This window comes from Balaenoptera acutorostrata, chromosome 18, assembly GCF_949987535.1.
Source record: "Balaenoptera acutorostrata chromosome 18, mBalAcu1.1, whole genome shotgun sequence".
Taxonomy (NCBI): domain Eukaryota; kingdom Metazoa; phylum Chordata; class Mammalia; order Artiodactyla; family Balaenopteridae; genus Balaenoptera; species Balaenoptera acutorostrata.
Window position 1 is genome coordinate 29691045 of NC_080081.1, and position 20928 is coordinate 29711972.

The 20928-nt window shown below is 35.7% G+C and overlaps 1 protein-coding gene across 14 annotated transcripts in view; it reads left to right on the forward strand.

Moving 5' to 3' along the window:
• Nucleotides 1-20928, forward strand: part of MYCBP2 (MYC binding protein 2) — a 272533-nt gene that overhangs the window by 242273 nt on the left and 9332 nt on the right. For 12 of the 14 annotated variants that reach the window (XM_057532563.1, XM_057532570.1, XM_057532567.1 and 9 more), the window contains 10 exons: nucleotides 224-322; nucleotides 9572-9652; nucleotides 10708-10974; nucleotides 11688-11971; nucleotides 14026-14122; nucleotides 15432-15551; nucleotides 17358-17459; nucleotides 18524-18652; nucleotides 19017-19149; nucleotides 20438-20541. In XM_057532563.1, the coding sequence (XP_057388546.1) occupies nucleotides 224-322; nucleotides 9572-9652; nucleotides 10708-10974; nucleotides 11688-11971; nucleotides 14026-14122; nucleotides 15432-15551; nucleotides 17358-17459; nucleotides 18524-18652; nucleotides 19017-19149; nucleotides 20438-20541 (1416 nt within the window). The remainder of the gene's footprint in view (nucleotides 1-223; nucleotides 323-9571; nucleotides 9653-10707; nucleotides 10975-11687; nucleotides 11972-14025; nucleotides 14123-15431; nucleotides 15552-17357; nucleotides 17460-18523; nucleotides 18653-19016; nucleotides 19150-20437; nucleotides 20542-20928) is intronic. The other 2 variants (XM_057532564.1, XM_057532577.1) reach the window with 1 other exon arrangement.

Here is a 20928-nt window from a genome sequence, read left to right on the forward strand (position 1 = left end):
GAAAGCTTGTTAGAAGTTGCTGGCTACAAACATGGCCCGTTTTTTTCTTCTCATAGCCCTGAATTCTCGTATTTCATTTTGCATTCATCTCCTGAAGAGTAGAGGTGTGCAGTAGGAATAGCCTAGTAGCATAAAGCCCACAGAGCCAGCTACTGACTCCTCTAGCCTTCTCAGAGGAGGTTCTGCCATTGAGTTGTTCTCACCTCCCTCTCTTCTCCACCAGGTATTTGGAAAGCTCATCTCTGGAGATGCTGAACCCACACCAGAACAAGAGGAAAAAGCACTATTGTCATCACCTGAAGGAGAAGAAAAAGTATACAATGTATTTATTTATATTCTAAAAATATTTATTTCCCTTTTTCACTTCGTTACTTTTGTTCACTGAAATAATCCATGTATTGCTGTGTATTTTAATGTATATGTGATACTAGTTTCTGTATCTTCAACTAAAACTAAAGTTAATAGTTTTTACTTTAATTAGAAAGAAGATGAAGGAACTATCAGAAGATATTCACTTTTTGTTCATGTATGATCTAGCTAGTATTTTAAGTAGCAACAAAATTTGCTCTAAACATTGGGCTGTTGTGTTCAAATGTTGACATTTGTAAAATCAGCTTCGTCATTGACTGTGATGTGCGCCTTCCTCCATCTTCTCTGTCCTTCACAGTTCAGCTCAAAAATACTGTCTTCTCCATGAGCCTCCTTTATGATTGTTCAGGGGAAATCATAAAGAAGGTCATGGAGAAGACACAAAGTAGTATGTCCTCTGCTAAGCTTCATAGTAATTTCTGTGTCTCTTCTTGGTTTCTCTCTTGTTAGGTTTATTTGTATACATGTTTTATATCTTCTACTTAATTATACCTTCTTAAAGACAAAGTACATGTCTGGTTTGTCTTTATATCCACCATGGCATAAACACACATGTGTTCAGTAAATTTTTATTGGAATAACCTGTTCTTTATACTGTTCTTGAAATTTCTTCTAAAATGCACTTGCCTAACTTATTTGGTCTAAACTAAAGCACTATATCTAAGAGGAGAACCTCATCCATTTTCAAAAAGAGAGATCAACTCTGACTAGTCTTCATATTCTTGTGTCTTTAGATGCTGTAAATAATCACTTGACAGCCCTTTGAAAGATAATTTCAAGGACTTACCTAGGCTAACCCTGTGCCTTCTGATGCAGTAGCATCTAAATCATCCACATTTTTCTATTTGGGTTCTGTAAAAAAAAAAAAAAAAAAAAATGGGATTTCATAAACTCTGGTAATTTTTTTCAGCATCTTTAGGAGATATTTGCACGACTGCAAGATTGAATAACTACTCATTAAATCAGCTGAACTTTAACAAATGTCAGTTCTTTGCTAAATAACCTTACGAGCTGGTAACAAGCCCTCAAAAAGCTTACCTTCTGTTCTTAGATGTGAACAGTCCATCCCCTCCCTCTCAAAAACAGATCAACAGGAATACTCTACAGTATATAATCTACTTATTAAATGTGTGAAAAATTGCATGTCAGTTGCATGTCAGGATTTCAGAGTACATTGAGGTTATTGTGCCCTGGAGTGGTCAGAGAAGGCTTCTTGGGGGATATTAGAAGCAGTTAGACCTGAAAGAGAATGGATGACAGTCAGATTAATAGGATGGGAGCAAGGGCGCCTTGAAGAGGCTGGCCTAACTGTAGGAGAGTGTATGCTGAGGCATTAAGATTGAATAGGAAAGGTTATGCTAGTGGTTCAAAGCTGGTGAGATAACATAACTTTTAAGGGAATCATTTTATAAGTCAGGTTTTTGAAGTAAAATTTACATACGAAAAATTCATCTTTTTAAACTGCATCGTTTCAAATTTTGACCAATGTATACAGTGGTGAAATCATTACAAGCAAGTTTTAAAACACATCTCTCCCAGAATTTCCCCGTTGTTCCTTTGGATTCAATCCCCTCATCTCATTCCTAGCCCCTGGCAACCACTGAGCTATTTTCTGCCCCCATAGTGTTGCCTTTTCCCAGGTGTTATTTAATGGAACCCCCTGTAGAAAGTAGCCTTTTTATTATTTTTTTTAATATGGTCTTTTTTTTTAACATCTTTATTGGAGTATAATTGCTTTACGATGGTGTGTTAGTTTCTGCTGTATCACAAAGTGAATCAGCTATACGTATACATATATCCCCATATCTCCTCCCTCTTGCATCTCCCTCCCACCCTCCCTATCCCACGCCTCTAGGTGGTCACAGAGCACCGAGCTGATCTCCCTGTGCTATGCAGCTGCATCCCACTAGCTATCTATTTTACATTTGGTAGTGTATATATGTCCATGCCACTCTCTCACTTCGTCCCAGCTTACCCTTCCCCCTCCCCGTGTCCTCAAGTCCATTCTCTATGTCTGTGTCTTTATTTATTCCTGTCCTGCCCCTAGGTTCTTCAGAACCTTTTTTTTTTTAGATTCCATAAATATGTGTTAGCGTACAGTATTTGTTTTTCTCTTTCTGACTGACTTCCCTCTGTATGACAATCTCTGGGTCCATCCACCTCACTACAAATAACTCAATTTCATGTGTTTGTTGGCAATCTATATCTTCTTTGGAGAAATGTCTATTTAGGTCTTCTGCCCATTTTTGGACTGGGTTGTTTGTTGTTGTTGTTGTTTTTGATATTGACCTGCATGAGCTGCTTGTAAATCTTGGAGATAAATCCTTTGTCAGTTGCTTTGTTTGCAAATATTTTCTCCCATTCTGAAGGCCGTCTTTTCATCTTGTTTATGGTTTCCTTTGCTGTGCAAAAGCTTTTAAGTTTCATTAGGTCCCATTTGTTTATTTTTGTTTCTATTTCCATTTCTCTAGGAGGTGGGTCAAAAAGGATCTTGCTGTGATTTATGTCCTAAGACTGTTCTGCCTATGTTTTCCTTGAAGAGTTTTATAGTGTCTGGCCTTACATTTACGTCTTTAATCCATTTTGAGTGTATTTTTGTGTATGGTGTTAGGGAGTGTTCTAATTTCATTCTTTTACCTGTAGCTGTCCAGTTTTCCCAGCACCACTTATTGAAGAGGCTGTCTTTTCTCCGTTTTATATTCTTGCCTCCTTTATCAAAGATAAGGTGACCATATGTGCGTGTGTTTACCTCTGGGCTTTCTGTCCTGTTCAGTTGATCTATATTTCTGTTTTTGTGCAAGTACCATACTGTCTTGATTACTGTAGCTTTGTAGTATAGTCTGAAGTCCGAGAGCCTGATTCCTCCAGCTCCGTTTTTCTTTCTCAATATTGCTTTGGCTATTCGGGGTCTTTTGTGTTTCCATACAAATTGTGAAATTTTTTGTTCTAGTTCTGTGAAAAATTCTGTTGGTAGTTTGATAGGGATTGTATTGAATCTGTGGATTCCTTTGGGTAGTATAGTCATTTTCACAATGTTGATTCTTCCAATCCAAGAACATGGTAAATCTCTCCATCTGTTGGTGTCCTCTTTAATTTCTTTCATCAGTGTCTTAGTTTTCTGCATACAAGTCTTTTGTCTCCTTAGATAGCTTTATTCCTAGGTATTTTCATTCTTTTCGTTGCAGTGCTAAATGGGAGTGTTTCCTTAATTTCTCTTTCAGATTTTTCATCATCAGTGTATAGGAATGTAAGAGATTTCTGTGCATTAATTTTGTATCCTGCTACTTTACCAAATTCATTGATCAGCTCTAGTAGTTTTCTGGTAACATCTTTAGGATTCTCTATGTATAGTATCATGTCATCTGCAAACAGTGACTGCTTTACTTCTTCTCTTCTGATATGGATTCCTTTTATTTCTTTTTCTTCTCTGATTGCTGTGGCTAAAACTTCCAAAACTATGTTGAATAATAGTGGTGAGAGTGGGCAACCTTGTCTTGTTCCTGATCTTAGTGGAAATAGTTTCAGTTTTTTACCATTGAGGAGGTGTTGGCTGTGAGTTTCTCATATATGGCCTTTATTATGTTGAGGTAAGTTCCCTCTATGCCTACTTTCTGGAGGGTTTTTATCATAAATCAGTGTTGAATTTTGTCAAAAGCCTTTTCTGCATCTATTGAGATGATCATATGGTTTTTATCCTTCAGCTGGTTGATATGGTGTATCACATTGATTGATTTGCGTATATTGAAGAATCCTTGCATTCCTGGGATGAACCCCACTTGGTCATGATGTATGATCCTTTTAAGATGCTGTTGGATTCTGTTTGCTAGTATTTTGTTGAGGATTTGTGCATCTATGTTCATCATTGATATTGGCCTGTCGTTTTCTTTTTTTGTGACATCTTTGTCTGGTTTTGGTATCAGGGTGATGGTGGCCTCGTAGAATGAGTTTGGGAGTGTTCCTCCCTCTGCAATATTTTGGAAGAGTTTGAGAAGGATAGGTGTTAGCTCTTCTCTACATGTTTGATAGAATTCGCCTGTGAAGAAGCCATCTGGTCCTGGGCTTTTGTTTGTTGGAAGACATTTAATCACAGTTTCAATTTCAGTGCTTGGGATTGGTCTGTTTATATTTTCTATTTCTTCCTGGTTCAGTCTTGGAAGGTTGTACTTTTCTAAGAATTTGTCCATTTCTTCCAAGTTGTCCATTCTATTGGCATATAGTTGCTTGTAGTAATCTCTCATGATCCTTTGTATTTCTGCAGTGTCTGTTGTAACTTCTCCTTTTTCATTTCTAATTCTATTGATTTGAGTTTTCTCCCTTTTTTTCTTGATGAGTCTGGCTAATGGTTTATCAATTTTGTTTATCTTCTCAAAGAACCAGCTTTTAGTTTTATTGATCTTTGCTATCGTTTCCTTCATTTCCTTTTTGTTTATTTATGATCTGATCTTTATGATTTCTCTCCTTCTGCTAATTTTGGGGTTCTTTTGTTCTTTCTGTAACTGCTTTAGGTGTAAGGTTAGGTTGTTTATTTGAGATGTTTCTTGTTTCTTGAGTTAGGATTGTATTGCTATAAACTTCCCTCTTAAACTGCTTTTGCTGCATCCCATAGGTTTTGGGTCATCATGTTTTCATTGTCATTTGTTTCTAGGTATTTTTTGATTTCCCCTTGATTTCTTCAGTGATCTCTCGGTTATTTAGTAGCGTGTTTAGCCTCCATGTGTTTGTATTTTTTACAGATTTTTTTCCTGTAATTGATATCTGGTTTCATACCATTGTGGTCAGAAAAGATAATTGATACGATTTCAGTTTTCTTAAATTTACCAAGGCTTGATTTGTGACCCAAGATATGATCTATCCTGGAGAGTGTCCATGAGCACTTGAGAAGAAAGTGTATTCTGTTGTTTTCGGATGGAATATCCTATAAGTATCAATTAAGTCCTTCTTGTTTAATGTATCATTTAAAGCTTGTGTTTCCTCATTTATTTTCATTTTGGGTGATCTGTCCATTGGTGAAAGTGGGGTGTTAAAGTCCCCTACTGTGATTGTGTTACTGTCGATTTCCCCTTTTATGGCTGTTAGCATTTACCTTATGTATTGAGGTGCTCCTGTGCTGGGTGCCTAAGTATTTACAATTGTTATGTCTTCTTCTTGGATTGATCCCTTGATTATTGTGTAGTGTCCTTCTCTGTCTCTTGTGATAGTTTTTATTTTAAAATCTATTTTGTCTGATATGAGAATTCCTACCCCTGCTTTCTTTTGACTTCCGTTTACATGGAATATCTTTTTCCATCCCCTCACTTTCAGTCTGTATGTGTCCCTAGGTCTGAAGTGGGTCTCTTGTAGACAGCATATATACGGGTCTTGTTTTTGTATCCATTCAGCCAGTCTATATGTTTTGGTTGGAGCACTTAATCCATTTACATTTAAGGTAGTTATCGATACATATGTTCCTATTACCATTTTCTTAATTGTTTTGGGTTTGTTATTGTAGGTCTTTTCCTTCTCTTGTGTTTCCTGCCTAGAGAAGTTCCTTTAGCATTTGTTGTAAAGCTGGTTTGGTGGTGCTGAATTCTCTTAGCTTTTGCTTGTCTGTAAAGGTTTTAATTTCTCCATCGAATCTGAATGAGATCCTTGCTGGGGAGAATAATCTTGGTTGTAGGTTTTTCCCTTTCATTACTTTAAATATGTCCTGCCACTGCCTTCTGGCTTGCAGAGTTTCTGCTGAAAGATCAGCTGTTAAGCTTATGGGGATTCCCTTCTATGTTATTTGTTGTTTTTCCCTTGCTGCTTTCAATATTTTTTCTTTGTATTTAATTTTTGATAGTTTGATTAATATGTGTCTTGGCATGTTTCTCCTTGGATTTATCCTGTATGGGACTGTCTGCACTTCCTGGACTTGACTGACTAATTCCTTTCCCATATTAGGGAAGTTTTCAACTGTAATCTCTTCAAATATTTTCTCAGTCCCTTTCTTTTTCTTTTCTTCTGTGACCCCTATAATTCGAATGTTTGTGTGTTTAATGTTGTCCCAGAGGTCTCTGAGACTGTCCTCAGTTCTCTTCCTTTTTTTTTTTTATTCTGTTCTGAGGTAGTTTTTAATTTTGATAAAGTCCAGTTTATCTATTTTTTTAAATGACTCATGATTTTTGTGTCTTATCTAATTAAGGTAACAAAGATTTTCTCCTGTTTTCTTCTAGAAACCTTAGAACTTTAGTTCTTTTATTTAGAACTATGTACATTTCAAGTTTTTCTGTACAGTATGAGCTAAGGGTTGAGGTTCATTTTTTTGGCATGTAGATGTTCAATTCTTCTACTACCATTTGATGAAAAGACTATTCTTTATCCATAATCAATTCACTGTAAATGTGTAGGTCTGTTTCTGAACCCTATTCTGTTTCATTAATCTACATGTATATTCTTACACCAGCATCAGGCTGTCTTGATTACTGTAGCTTTATAGAGAATCATGAGATAAGATTCCAATCAAGTTCTTTTTCAAAGTTGTTTTGGCTATTCCAGGTCCCTTCCCATTTCCATAGAAAGCTTAAAATCAGATTGTCACTTCCTTCCTCCCCAACAAATAAATAAATAAGTAAGTAAGAAAGAAAGAAAGAAACCTACTGGAATATTGATTGGAATTGCACCAAAGTGCTAAGTCGGTTTGGGGAGAATTGACCTCTTAATATTGAGTGTTCCTGTCTGTGAATATGATACTTATTTAGATCTGTCTATTTATTTAGATCTTCTTTAATTTCTGCCAGCAGTGTTTTATAGTTCAGTTCTGTGTACCTGTCTTACACATTTTATTAAATTGATCCCTAAACATTTCATGGTTTTGATGCTATTGTAAATGATATTTTTAATTTCACTTTCCAGTTATTCATTTCTAGTATATAAAAATACAATTGACTTTTTGTATTAAAACTATATCCTATGGTCTCCTTAAATTCACTTATTAGTTCTGGAAGCTTTTTTGTAGTATCTTTGGGATTTTCTTCGTAGATAATCATGTAGTCTTCAAAGAAAGTCAGTTTTACTTCTTCCTTTCCAATCTTATGTTATTGCACTGGCTAAGACCTTCAGTACCATGTTGAATAAAAGTAGTGAGATTAGTCTTCCTTTTCTAGATCGTAAAAAGAAAGTATTCAGTCTTTCACCATAGATTTTTTGTAACTGCTCTTAATCAGTTTGAGGAGGTTCCTTCTGTTTCTAGTTTGCTGCGAATTTTTATCAGAATGGATTTCTTATGTATTTTTCTTTTTTCATTTTCTTTTATTAAGTAAAATAATCCATATATTACTATGTATGTTAATGGATATGCTGTATTTGCTTATATGCAGTTTATTTTTCTTTAATAAAAAAGAAGGTTAACTAGAGGCCTGATAGCTGAATGGCACAGTGTTTCTTTTTGGGGTGATGAAAATGCTCTAAAATTGACTGTGGTGATGGTTGCACTGATTTGTGCATGTATAATATATAAACCATTGAACTGTACACTTTTGATGAATGAATAGTATGGTATGTCAAAAAAAGCAAAGTGAATTATGAAAGAAGTTAAAAGTCCGTACTATCTAAAAGGAATTCATTTGTTAATGTATAATCTACTAGTATTTTAAGTAGCAAAAAAAAAAAAATTTATTCTACAAATTTACTTTCCTTAGTAGTTACAGGGATATTGCAGTTACCCTTTTTTTTTGAGTGAGCTTTGGTAGTTCTGTCTTCCAAGTAATTTGCCCATTTCATCTAAGTTGCTGAATTTATTGGCATAAGTTGTTCATAATATACTCTTAACTATGCTTAGACTCTGTAGTGATGTATCTTCTTTTATTATATCTTTCCAACTGTTTGCTCTGGATTTGATTCGTTCTTTTTCTGGTTTCCTAAGGTCCTAATATGATGGCTCGAGACCTTTCTTTTCTCATATAAGTAATGCTGTAATCTTCTTCTAAGCACTGCTTTAGTGTCACACATTTGGGTGCATTGTTTTTTTCATTTCATTAAATTCAAAACATTTTCTGACTTCTATTTTGATTTCTTCCTTGACCCCTGGGTAATTAATTTCTAAATATTTGGGAGATTTCCTGATAGCTTTGTATTATTGATTTCTAGTTTAATTCTATCACAGTAAAAAATATATATAAACTTCGTATAATTTCATCCCTTTTAAAACTGTTAAGACCTGAATTCTGGCTCATAGTATGGTATAGTTTAGTGAATGTCCATGTACACTGGAAACGAATATGAACTCTGCTGCTGTTCTGTGAAGGGTTCTATAAATATTGATTAATTCAGTTGGCTGATAGTTTTGTTCAGGTCTATAAGAACCTTGCTGATTTTTGTTTCTTTGCTCATTTTCTTGTTCTATCAGGTACAGAAAGAATTTTGAAGTGTCCAACTATATGGATTTGTCTATTTAGATTTTAGTTCACCTGGTTGCCCATCTCAGCTCTCTGATGGGCACCCAAAAAGTTATGGTTTTGTAGATTATCAGCTTTTCTCATTGTTAAGGTGGGAGTGACATTCTCTTGTGGCTTTCTCTATCCTAAGAAAAGTGAAACCAAGAGTTATTTTTAATTCTAATACAAGGGTGGTTTGCCTCAGTTTTCTTACTTGTAAAATAGGCAGAACATCAGATCTTACCTTATGGGGTTTTTGTGAGGATTAAATAAGATTGTGTATTTATATGTTTGCATATTTATCCACCACTTGAGAGAGCGCCATACACATGCTAAGCACTATAAAACTTCAACCTTCAATCTTCTTCTTATGATATGCTTCTTTGTTTACTGTTGGTGTTGGAGTAGCTTTATTTAAGGCCACCGTTATCAGAGAGTTTTCTTAACCAAATGTCATTTTCCTGAGTTGCTCTTCTAATAACCAAATGTAGGATATGAACTAATAATGTTCAGAGTTCAGAAATAGATTCAATCAAAATGACACAGATTGACTAGATTAAAGAAATCCATGATGTATACTTCTCTGGATTTCTTAAATTCAGAAATTTTGTCCTTTTTATAGCCACCTTAGCCAACAGTGATCTCTTCAAACTTTTTATCCTTTGTCCTAGTATTATAGATCTCCATTTAAAATAAATTCACCTTGTAAAAATACCTGCATAATTATTTCTCAAGATGCTTCAAAATGTCAAATATACAAATTTTATTGAAAGAGCCCGCTTCCTTTTTTTCCTTTTTGCTGTATAAAGGCAACTTCAGATGCTGACCTGAAAGAACATATGGTTGGAATCATATTCAGCAGGAGTAAACTGACTAACCTACAAAAACAGGTTGGTTAACAGCCATTTCATTGTCTTCATCAGTTTTTGTTTGTTTGTTTTTAGGGTGTAAAGCATTTTCCAAAATTTATGGAGGCTTTTCCACGCTGACTCTTTGATAGGTCCTGCAGAATGTGTCTGCCTTTTTCTAGAGAGGAAGGAGTATATTGGCATACCTGCATCACTTGAAAGATTTTGTTATGAATGTTAACTTTCTTACCTTGCTGCTCTTTGTTTTTCTCATTTTCAGGTGGCTTGTTTCATTTTGGTGTCAAGTACCCAGCTATATCAGATTTCATTTGCATTTCCTGTGTTCCTTTCCCCCCTGTTTTTTTGTTTGTTGGTTGATTTTTTTAATATTATTTTGCTGAGCAATTATAATGTTAACTAAACCAGTGTTAATATTTTTAACAGGAGATGGGGGAGTAGCACTAGATCATTCATATAATGGGGGTTCATTTAGGGGTGCCTAAATAACAAAATTAGCCCTTTCGAAGTCAAATAAAATATTGACTTTTGAATTAGGTTTTAAATTGGCCATTATTTTAACTTTCAACACCGTTAAATCTTTTAAATAAATCACATAAATTTATGTGTGCTTTATCTTTTTAACAGCACTTTATTGAATCTTAGAAGCTACCAATTGTAAAATGTGCTGTTATTTTATGTATCGCTAAAAAAATTTGCTGCCAATTAAATTATGAATTGCATCAATTATAAAGCGCATTATGAATAGAAATGTTAGCATGTGGGGGAAATGTGCCTTAGAAGTGATTAAATATGGTGATTTGTTTTCATTTCATGTCTTAAACCACAGGCAGGGGAATTGGTAACTAGTATATAATTTGTTTCTATACTAGTTGATTTAAATACTCAGATTTTTAATCATGGTTTGCCTGGTTTTCCTTAATTGTTTTTAAGATGAGTTAAGAGAATGGTATGATGGACAATTAACTGGGAGGAAGAGTATTAAATTGAGTATCAACTAATATTCTTGTTTGTTTTTTTTTTTTAACTAGGCCTTACAAATAATGTTTTTACATTTTCTTTATGTTGCCCTCAAATAGGTGTGTGCTCACATCGTCCAGGCTATTCGCATGGAAGCCACCAGAGTTCGTGAAGAATGGGAACACGCCATATCAAGCAAAGAAAACGCCAATTCGCAGCCCAGCGATGAAGATGCCTCCTCCGATGCCTACTGCTTTGAACTGCTCTCCATGGTGTTAGCCTTGAGCGGCTCCAACGTGGGCCGGCAGTATCTGGCCCAGCAGCTGACTCTGCTCCAGGACCTCTTTTCACTGCTCCACACCGCCTCTCCACGCGTCCAGAGACAGGTGACTGATCACATCACTTACCTCTAGGCTTATTTTGTTACTTGAAACATTGTTAAAAATTACTCTAGCAAAGGGAATCAGGGGTTTTTGTTTGTTTTTTTTTTTTTGTTTGGTTATGTTTTGGTTTTTGGATTGTATTTTAACCCCATGTTTTTCTTTTTGACTCATTATAATGAGAATATGGAAGAACAAAGTATGTTCCATTTTAGTAATGTGTTATTGTGATAAAAGAGTATTCTGCTACTGAATATCTTATTCATGAGGTATATAATGTATATAATGACCAAGTAAGAGACATGCTTTTTTTTTCTTGCTGCCCTGGAGTGGTAGTTACCACTTGAGAAATTAAATCATGTTTAAATCATTTCTCTGTCCTTCTCAAAGCTTTTGAAGTCATAGAACAGCAGCTAGACTCATTAAAAAAGATGAAAACTTTAAAACACCGATCTTTTTTTAAAATTTTTATTTCATATTGGTGTATAGTTGATTAACAATGTTGTGTTAGTTTCAGGTGTACAACAAAGTGATTCAGTTATACATATATATGTATCTATTCTTTTTCAAGTTCTTTTCCCATTTAGATTATTATAGAATATTGAGGAGAGTTCCCTGTGCTGTACAGTAGGTTCTTGTTGGTTATCTGTTTTAAATATAGCAGTGTGTATATGTCAATCCCAAATCTTTAAATAGGATTCTTTTATTTTTTGTACCAGGTGACCTCCTTACTAAGACGAGTTTTGCCTGAAGTCACCCCTAATCGTCTGGCCAGCATTATAGGAGTGAAATCCCTCCCCCCAGCAGATATCAGTGATATTATTCATTCAACAGAGAAAGGAGATTGGAATAAGCTAGGTATCTTGGACATGTTTCTAGGATGCATTGCCAAAGCACTCACAGTACAGCTAAAAGCCAAAGGAACCACCATCACAGGAACAGCTGGTACCTCCGTGGGCAAAGGAGTTACAACAGTTACCCTTCCAATGATTTTCAATTCCAGGTTGGTCACTGCATATGTTTTGGTACAAAAATAGAACAGAGTAAGCTACTGTTTGAAGAATTCAGACCTTTCAAATTCCATCTTGTTTGCTTATTTACCAGAAATAGAAGCCATAAATGACTGGCCCATGTATGAAAGAGAATGCTGTGTATAATAAAAGTGCCTTTTCAAATTAGGGAGGAGGAACTTCCCAGGTGGTCCAGTGGTTAAGACTCCGCCTTCCAGTGCATGGGGCGTGGGTTCTATCCCTGGTCTGGGAACTAAGATCCCACATGCTGTGCAGCGCAGCCAAAAATTTTTTTTTAATTTTTTAAAAAATTACTGGGGAAAGGAAAATCTGCTGATTATATGATGTTAGAGTACTTCCCAAATACAAAAGAAAAAAGAAAACAAACTGTAGGCCCTCACACCATTACAAAATAAACTTGAGATCAATTAAAGGTTTGTATACTTCTGTTTTTACACTCTAGTGGGACAAATTATAGAAGAATATTTTTGTAATCTTCAATTTAGGAAGACGTCCTTAAATAAAACACAGAACCCAAAAGTAACGGGAAAAAGCTCAGAGATTTGGCTACATAAAAGTGAAAATTAACTGATAGACAATACTTTTAAAATACAAACAACTGACTTGGAAAAAAATATTTAACACTTATATAGTAGGCAATGAATTATTAGTCATAATATTAGAAGAATGACTATAAATCAATGAAAAAAAAAGACAAACAACCAATACAAAAATAAATGCCAAGAGTAGTCACTTCAGAGAAGAAAAGTTACAAATGCCAATAAGTAAATGAAAAGATACCTCACTGGTATTCAGAGAAATGTAGATTAAAACAACAGTAAAATATCTTTGCATTGGCATAATTATGAAGAAACAGACATCTAATGTAAATTGCCATAACCTTTTTGGATGTCAGTTTGATAACATATCACTATATTTAAAATATGCATATCCTTTGACCTACCAATTCTACTTCTGTAGAACTGTTTCTCTCAAACATGTTCATACATGTGCAGAAGGATATATATACAGGGCTGTTATAGAATTCTGTGTAACAGCAGAAGATTAGAGACGTCTGGAATAATGCTAGTCAAAGAGCCAATTCATAACATTAAGCAAATAGCACTAGAATGTAAATAAGTATATTGCTTCCTTCATCTGGATAGTCTTCCTAGGGGAAAAAAATGTGAGCTGAACTAAACAGTAGTATAGTAAGTCCCCTACATACAAATGAGTTCCGTTCCAAGAGCGCGTTTGTAAGTCCAATTTGTTCGTTAAGTCCAACAAAGTTAGCCTAGGTACCCAACTAACACAATCGGCTATATAGTACTGTACTGTAATAAGTTTACAATACTTTTCACACAAATAATACATGAAAAACAAACACAAAAAAATAAACATTTTTAATCTTACTGGGTACAGTACCCTGAAAAGTACAGTAGTACAGTACAACAGCTGGCATACTGGGGCTGGCATCGAGTGAACAGACAAGAAGAGTTACTGACAGGAGGAGGGAGAGGAGGTGGGAGACGGTAGAGCTGAAGGATCGTCAGCAATAGGAGACGGAGGGCAAGCTGCCATTTCACTCACACCTGTCACTGATGGCACAGGTTCTGGTTCCTTGCTGGAACCAGATGCACGTTTGCATCTTTCAAAGTTTGTCACTTGAAGGCTTGTATGTAGGGGACTTGCTGTATGCTCAGTGATATAGTTGACATATTCTGGTGCAAGCTCTTATATTTATGTGGACTGGTAACAAATAGTTTGTGTTCTATTGATACATTTTGAATAGTACTGCTCTAAAAGATGCATCCAAAAATAATATGTAAACAGTGAAATATTTGAAAGGGAACACATATCAGAATAGCTACTCCCTTGGGGTTGAAGAGATGGATTATGAATAATGTTGTCATTAATTATCTTTTAAAATGTCCTGACTGGTTGAATCATTTTAAAAATTAAAATGCTGCATGCTGAAATAACAGTTTTCATCTTACTCATTTGTAACTCTCACTGATTGGTTTACAAACGCTGACTTTTCTTGTAGTTACATCCGACGAGGTGAGAGTCATTGGTGGATGAAGGGCTCAACTCCTACCCAGATCTCAGAGATCATCATTAAACTTGTTAAGGATATGGCGGCAGTAAGTTCCCATCCTCCTGATCGTTATGTCAGTGAAGTACAGTAGAAACCTGATTAACAAAGCGAGTAGCATAATCTTTCTGCTGAATTGATAGGAGAACATTCGTGTTATTTTGCTTTGCTTACAAGGTCCATTTCGTAGGTTCACTATTGCACGATTTGTCTTTCCAGCTGGTGATAAATTTGCCCTTTGTGTAAACTATGTTCATTTCAAGCTTCCCAATTAATTTACTTGAGAATTATTATGTAAGTCTTCCAAGACTTTAAAACTTAAAAAAAAAAAGTATACTCTTTGAACCCTAAAAAAACAGCCTGAGCCCAAGAGCCTAAAGGAAAAAAAGGGCTTTTCAGAGCAAAGGTTTCTCGCTGCCTTTTAGTTCTCACAGTTTATGAACGTCCTGTACTGCTGTCTTTAGGTGTCGCTTTTGCAGGGAGATCCTGGAGTGCGGAGGAAAGGGAATTACTTCTCAGAGTGCCTGGCTCTCACTGCTTGCTCCATGTTAGTTTCCTCACATCCCATTGTATTTCCAGGAGTTCAGCCCGAGGAGGGCAGGACACTATGGATGACAGGTTCCTGAGGGGTAGAGTAGGTGGCAAGCATTTTGGAAGAGGAGGAATTGGAATTTGAACTGTCCCTTTAAAGATTGATAGCGTGTGGGTATGAGACGAGTAAGGATATTCCGGGGAAATATGAAGTTCTGTCACTTTTCCCAACAGTGTGGACATTTCCTCAATCAGAGAATTGGAGAATTTTTTCCATTCTCAAATAGGCTTTCTGGGTATGTTCACTGGATATAAATATTTATGAAAGATGTTTAGGAACACTGAAATTCTCTAGGAGTAACATGTTGGTGTTCAGTAAAAATCAGGTTAGCAAATTAAGGTAGTTGTAATTTGAACCCATTTATGCTCTCAGGTTCCAGTAATGCTCTTCTAAAGCACTTAGCTTAGCTGTAGGAGCTCTGTGTTAAATAACAGGGTTTCATGATCAGAATTTCTCAGTCATAGACAGCCTAGTATTTGTTATGTTTTTATCTACATGTAAGGTGAAATGCCCTTGAACTCTGTAATACAGAGTATTGAGAACTTAAATTTTTCTTTTCTTTTCTTTTGAATCATCAAAATAGTAAGTAAAAGTTGAATTTTTCATATAGTTGTGAAGGATTTTTATATTAAAGTATGCCCCTTGATCTAAGATTCCACTAGCAAATAAATTTTCCTTTTTGGTGAGAGATGTTCAGAGAACAGAATCTGCTCCTTTGATTATGCCTTTCTGGTTGTTTATTAAATTATTCTGTCCTGCTCATTAGGGTCATTTGTCAGAAGCGTGGTCCCGAGTGACAAAAAATGCCATTGCAGAAACCATCATTGCCTTGACCAAGATGGAGGAAGAATTTAGATCTCCAGTGAGATGTATTGCAACAACTAGGGTAGGTTTCCTTTCATTTGGTCTATATTGTTGCATGTTCTTTTTCAGTAACAGATTTGAACAAATTTAAATCAATAAGCCAGCTTAGTTTACTTTTCTAAAAAATTTATTTTATTGAAGTATAGTTGACTTATAATGTGTTAATTCCTATTGTACAGCAAAGTGATTCAGTTATCTATCTATCTATATCTATATCTATATCTATATCTATATCTATATCTATATCTATATCTATATATATATATATACATACTTTTTCATATTCTTTTCCATTATGGTTCATCCCAGGACATTGAATGTAGTTCCCTGTGCTATACAGTAGGACCTTGTTGTTTGTCAATTCTCTGTATAATAGTTTGTATCTGCTAATCCCCAACTCCCAATCCATCCCTACCCTACCGACCTCACCTTTTTTTCTTACCAAATATTATATTTATTGAAAAAGTATGAAGGGCTTTTTTGAATTATAAGCTAAGCCTGGTAATTTTTAATGTTCACTGTTATGTGTTCTTTATCACTTGTTTTTGTTATTATTTAGGGAGCTAAGGATATACTCATTAAAAAAAGCTAAATTACCTATATGTCAGTGTACTGTCCTTCTAATGATGTATTTACTGTTGATTTTAGTGTCAGCATGACGTTGTGATAGACTGAAGGTCCTTTAAAGACAAGGCCCCTGCCTACTCCTTCCGTAAGAACTCAGTTGTCCTAAAATAGAGTCCTATAGCCTACTTACTGAATGTGTAGGCCTTACTTTTCAAAAGCAGAAAGTGTGTGCCCAGGGCACAATGAGGCAGAATCTCTTAGGAAGTGAGATTGCATCCTTCAGATGAGATGCAAGCTATTGTAAATTTTAACCTACCAAATTTTATGTCTCATATACTTCCAAAAGAGATTTGAGATTTCCTTGAAGCAGGGCAGTTGTGACAGCATTAGGAAGAAGTCAAAGCTGGTAGAAATTGCTTAAATTAATCCTCAAAAGTCTGGAAAAGAAGATACATTGTATCTCCCTTGGGCAGAAAAAGCCAGTTTATGCCATGTTGCCAGTGAGTGTGACTCTGAAGCAGCTGCTCTGACAGTCACCCTTTCCTACCACGTATACGCTGCACTCGTTCTTCAGTCGGCTCTCCCCTTTCTCCTTGCATAACTTTAATTTTCTTCTGGTTTCTCTTTTCCTATTTTATTTCCCCCTTACTCTTCATGTCCAGTGATACTCGCATGCACTTCTCAGAGTTGAGACGGTTAAGTATTATTTTCTGTTTTTCAGTAATGAAGAAATATATTATTCTATGTAAAAATGAAGCTTGCTCTTTAAGCCTCAGAAAGTTTTAAACTATTTTTGAGGACAATCTTCTAACGCTTGTAAGACGTTTACTTATTTCTGACAAGGTGTACCCCGCATAGTGCTAGACTGTTAGAGGCATAGAGACTTCCTTGGAATTTAATGCCTCAGGCAGATATTAGATGGAAAATGTGTAGAAGGCATTGGTATATTAAATATGTACATTTATGTATTGATATGTAGTTTACATATCAGAATAATAAAGGTTGATTTTGTATGTCAGGTAGACAACAGAATGGTTCATCAGAGCAACAGTCATTTACCCAGTATGTATTTGAGTGCCTACTGTGTGCACGGCACACACAGTAGAGGGCGTGGGTGCCTGGTACCACACCAGGAAGACTTGCGTGCCACTGGGGATCTGCGTCTTTTCAAGTGCAGCTGGCATTCACTGAGCTGTGGCGGTGGGTGCTCTGTAAGGCATAACCCCACGCTCTGTAGTGTAACAGCCTTTCCCCTCGGCAGCTCTGGCTTGCTCTGGCGTCGCTGTGTGTTCTCGACCAGGACCACGTGGATCGCCTCTCCTCAGGGAGATGGATGGGAAAGGATGGGCAACAAAAACAAATGGTAAGATCAGAGTTACTTTATAAAAATTTAGCTTGTTTTTCTTTACAGTAAGCTTTGGCTTAGCTTTAAAAAAAAGACTCTATGTGTCAAAATACACAGTTAGTGGAACTTTGAAAAATTGTGTCACATTGCCCAAGTTCATCTCACAAGTCTATTTCACTTAGGGTTCCCTCTTCATAGTATATTAGGGGATTTAATTACATAAAAAAACTGTTCCCTTCTTCTCTGAGTCATGTTTGCATCATATCAAAGTTTGGTTTTAGCTAGACTCTGATTCTATATCTAAATTTTGTACTAGAATGTAATCGGTTTTATGATAAGAAGGAAATAAAGTAGTAAGAGAACAACATGATATACCATTTATTCACAGATGTACTTAAAGTGGGTTTGATAAGTATCCCTCGCTTCACTGGAAGGAAAAACTTTATACAGGCCCTTTCAACATTTTCTTTTTAACATCCAAGTTTCAAAAATGCATTATTTATTCATTTAGCATACAGAATGTTTGAATATATGGGAGAAATTTTCTTAAGTCGCTAAGAAAAGTATACATGTTTATTTTGTTAATCATTGAATGCCCATAGCACATTAATCATTGATTTGGGGATTTTGAGGCCTTTTTTTAATATATATAAATTTATTTTACTTTATTTATTTATTTATTTTTGGCTGCATTGGGTCTTCGTTGTGGTGCGCAGGCTTCTCATTGCAGTGGCTTCTCTTGTTGCGAAGCACGGGCTCTAGGTGTGCGGGCTTCGGTAGTTGTGTGGCACGCGGGCTTAGTTGCTCCGCGGCATGCGGGATCTCCCCAGACCAGGGCTTGAACCCGTGTCCCCTTCATTGGCAGGCGGATTCTTAACCACTGCGCCACCACCAGGGAAGCCCGAGGGCTTTTTATAGTTAAGTACACTTGCCATAATTCTGTTTAATGTTCAGATTCTAAATTCTTATTCGAGTTCAGAGTAACAGTCTGTTCCTGCTGTAAATAAATCACATTCAATTTGTATGAGTATTTAAGACTTTCTTGTTAATCTTTTGTAACGTATGGAAATGTCCTGTTCTAGCCTATGTGTGATAACCATGATGATGGTGAAACTGCAGCAATCATTTTGTGCAACGTATGTGGAAACTTATGTACTGACTGTGACAGATTCCTTCATCTTCATCGGCGAACCAAAACTCATCAAAGACAGGTGAAGATTTCTGCATTTACATGCAGAATAGTATCTGTAACATAAAATATATTCAGTAAGAAATAAACGTGGGAAGGAGACTTGGTGTAATGGGAGAAAAATGAACCTTGGAATCAAAGACCTTGGTGGAGTTCCCAGCTGTCTCATTTACCAGCTGTGTAAATCAAGCATGTTGTTGAACCTCTGAGACTTGGTTTCCACATTTATAAAAATGGGGCTGTTGTGAAGATTAAAGAGAAGACTAGAAATATCTGGAATTTCTTAGAGTGCTTAATAAATAAAAGCCGTTTTCATGATTGAATAATTAAAATTTATACTTCTTTCAGAGTGATATATTTTCCCCTTTTCTTTAATGATACAATAGGTCTTCAAAGAAGAAGAAGAAGCTATAAAGGTTGACCTTCATGAAGGTTGTGGTAGAACCAAATTGTTCTGGTTGATGGCACTAGCAGATTCTAAAACGATGAAGGCAATGGTGGAATTCCGAGAACACACAGGTAAAAGGATTTAAGATTGAACCGTGCCTGACAAATAGATTGAACCATCCCTACTGATTACGATTAAACTAGGTGTTAGTTTAATTTAATTATTTAATGTGAATAATTTTGAGTGTTTTCTATTAAGTGATTATGAGATCATTGATCACTGTCTGTATTTTTATATTTACTAGACAGTGTTCAGTGTTCTATTGTAGAACATTAGATTAAAAGTCAGGAAAGTTGGTTTGCCCATGAACTAGCTGTGTGACCTTGGGCAAGTCATTTTATCTCCAAAATATGCATTTTTCATTTTGATTTTTTTCTAAAGTCTGGTGTATTCCCAGCTTAAAGGTACATTGAATCTTACAGATTCTCAATTTTCAGCACCTCTGTAGTCTGCCGTTTATCTGACACAAATTTCTGATTTTGGTGTCAGATGTAAATCTGACAAATTTAAATATGAATAACTTTTCATGCTGCAAGAGCATGGTCTTTTCTTTTCTCACAGCTGATTCTTTTTTCTCCTATTTTCCCTCCATACCATATTACATTAATGAATGTTCTAGTGTTTGAACCATCATTGTATTTATGACCTAAACTATCCTTTTTAAAAAACATTTTCTGTAAATATTGCTAAGTTCACTTATCATACTTAGAATTTTGTACCTGTGTTTTAAAATGAGCTTGGTCTGTATTTTTCAAATCTTGTTCTTTTTCCTTTTGTTCTTTGTTTTATTGATTCCATTCCTCCTTTAACTATTTCAAACATATTTAAATTCCTTTTCAAATTTTTCTATTATCTTTAGTTCCCTGGGTGGGAATTCTTCTGTTATTCACGTTTCATATTCTCTGCTGATAGATTTTCTCCTATACCTTGTAATGTTGTCATTGGGAAAGGTACCTAATGATTTCCCTTTCGTCTATGTATCTTTATTTAATTTTTGTTGTTATATTTTGTCTGGCGTTGTGCTTTTGTAATGAGGGGGCTTACTGTAGCTGCTCGACCTGCTATCTTGACTAGAAGCCTAGTCTATTTCTGTGTACTGAAGAAGTATAAATAAATCAGTTAATAATTTATTTGGCTTCAGGTAGCTCTTCAGTCTCTTATCCTTTTTTGTGTGTGATTATTTACTTTATAATTAGGGCAGCTTACAACCCTTCAGCTGCAAAACTGCCAGGCTGATTTCTCAGTGATAGCAACTGATACATATCCCTGCTTGCTTGATTTGTTTTCTTCAGTTAGTTATATTAAAATATGTAGAAAACATATACTTAAGGAGGATTTTTCTTTTCTGCTTGAACCTAGGTAAACCCACCACAAGTAGCTCGGAAGCATGCCGTTTCTGTGGTTCCAGGAGTGGAACAGAGTTGTCTGCTGTTGGCAGTGTTTGTTCTGATGCAGATTGCCAGGTGCGTGTATAGTTAGTTAGGCCATCATGTAAGGAATAGCATGTGTTCCCTCATGACACCTTCACTTCATATAAATAGGAGTCTGAGCTCAGCATCACTTTTGTTTTCTAAATTAGTGTATTACCCATGTCAAGAGTTAAATGCTTTATCAAAGCTAGAGAATGGATCAGTTAAAGCTCTCAAACACAAATCAGTCTCTTTTGTGTGTTTCCCAACTACCACCATCATATATATTTAGCATTTACTTCTGTGCTAGAAGCAGATAAAAAGCTATGGGCTGCCTTTCCTTTGCTTCTTACACATTTTATTCACTTGTTTCCTTAAAGTTGTTTATGCATGAACATCTGTACACATTCCATGCTATCCAAATATTTTTGATTCCTCAAT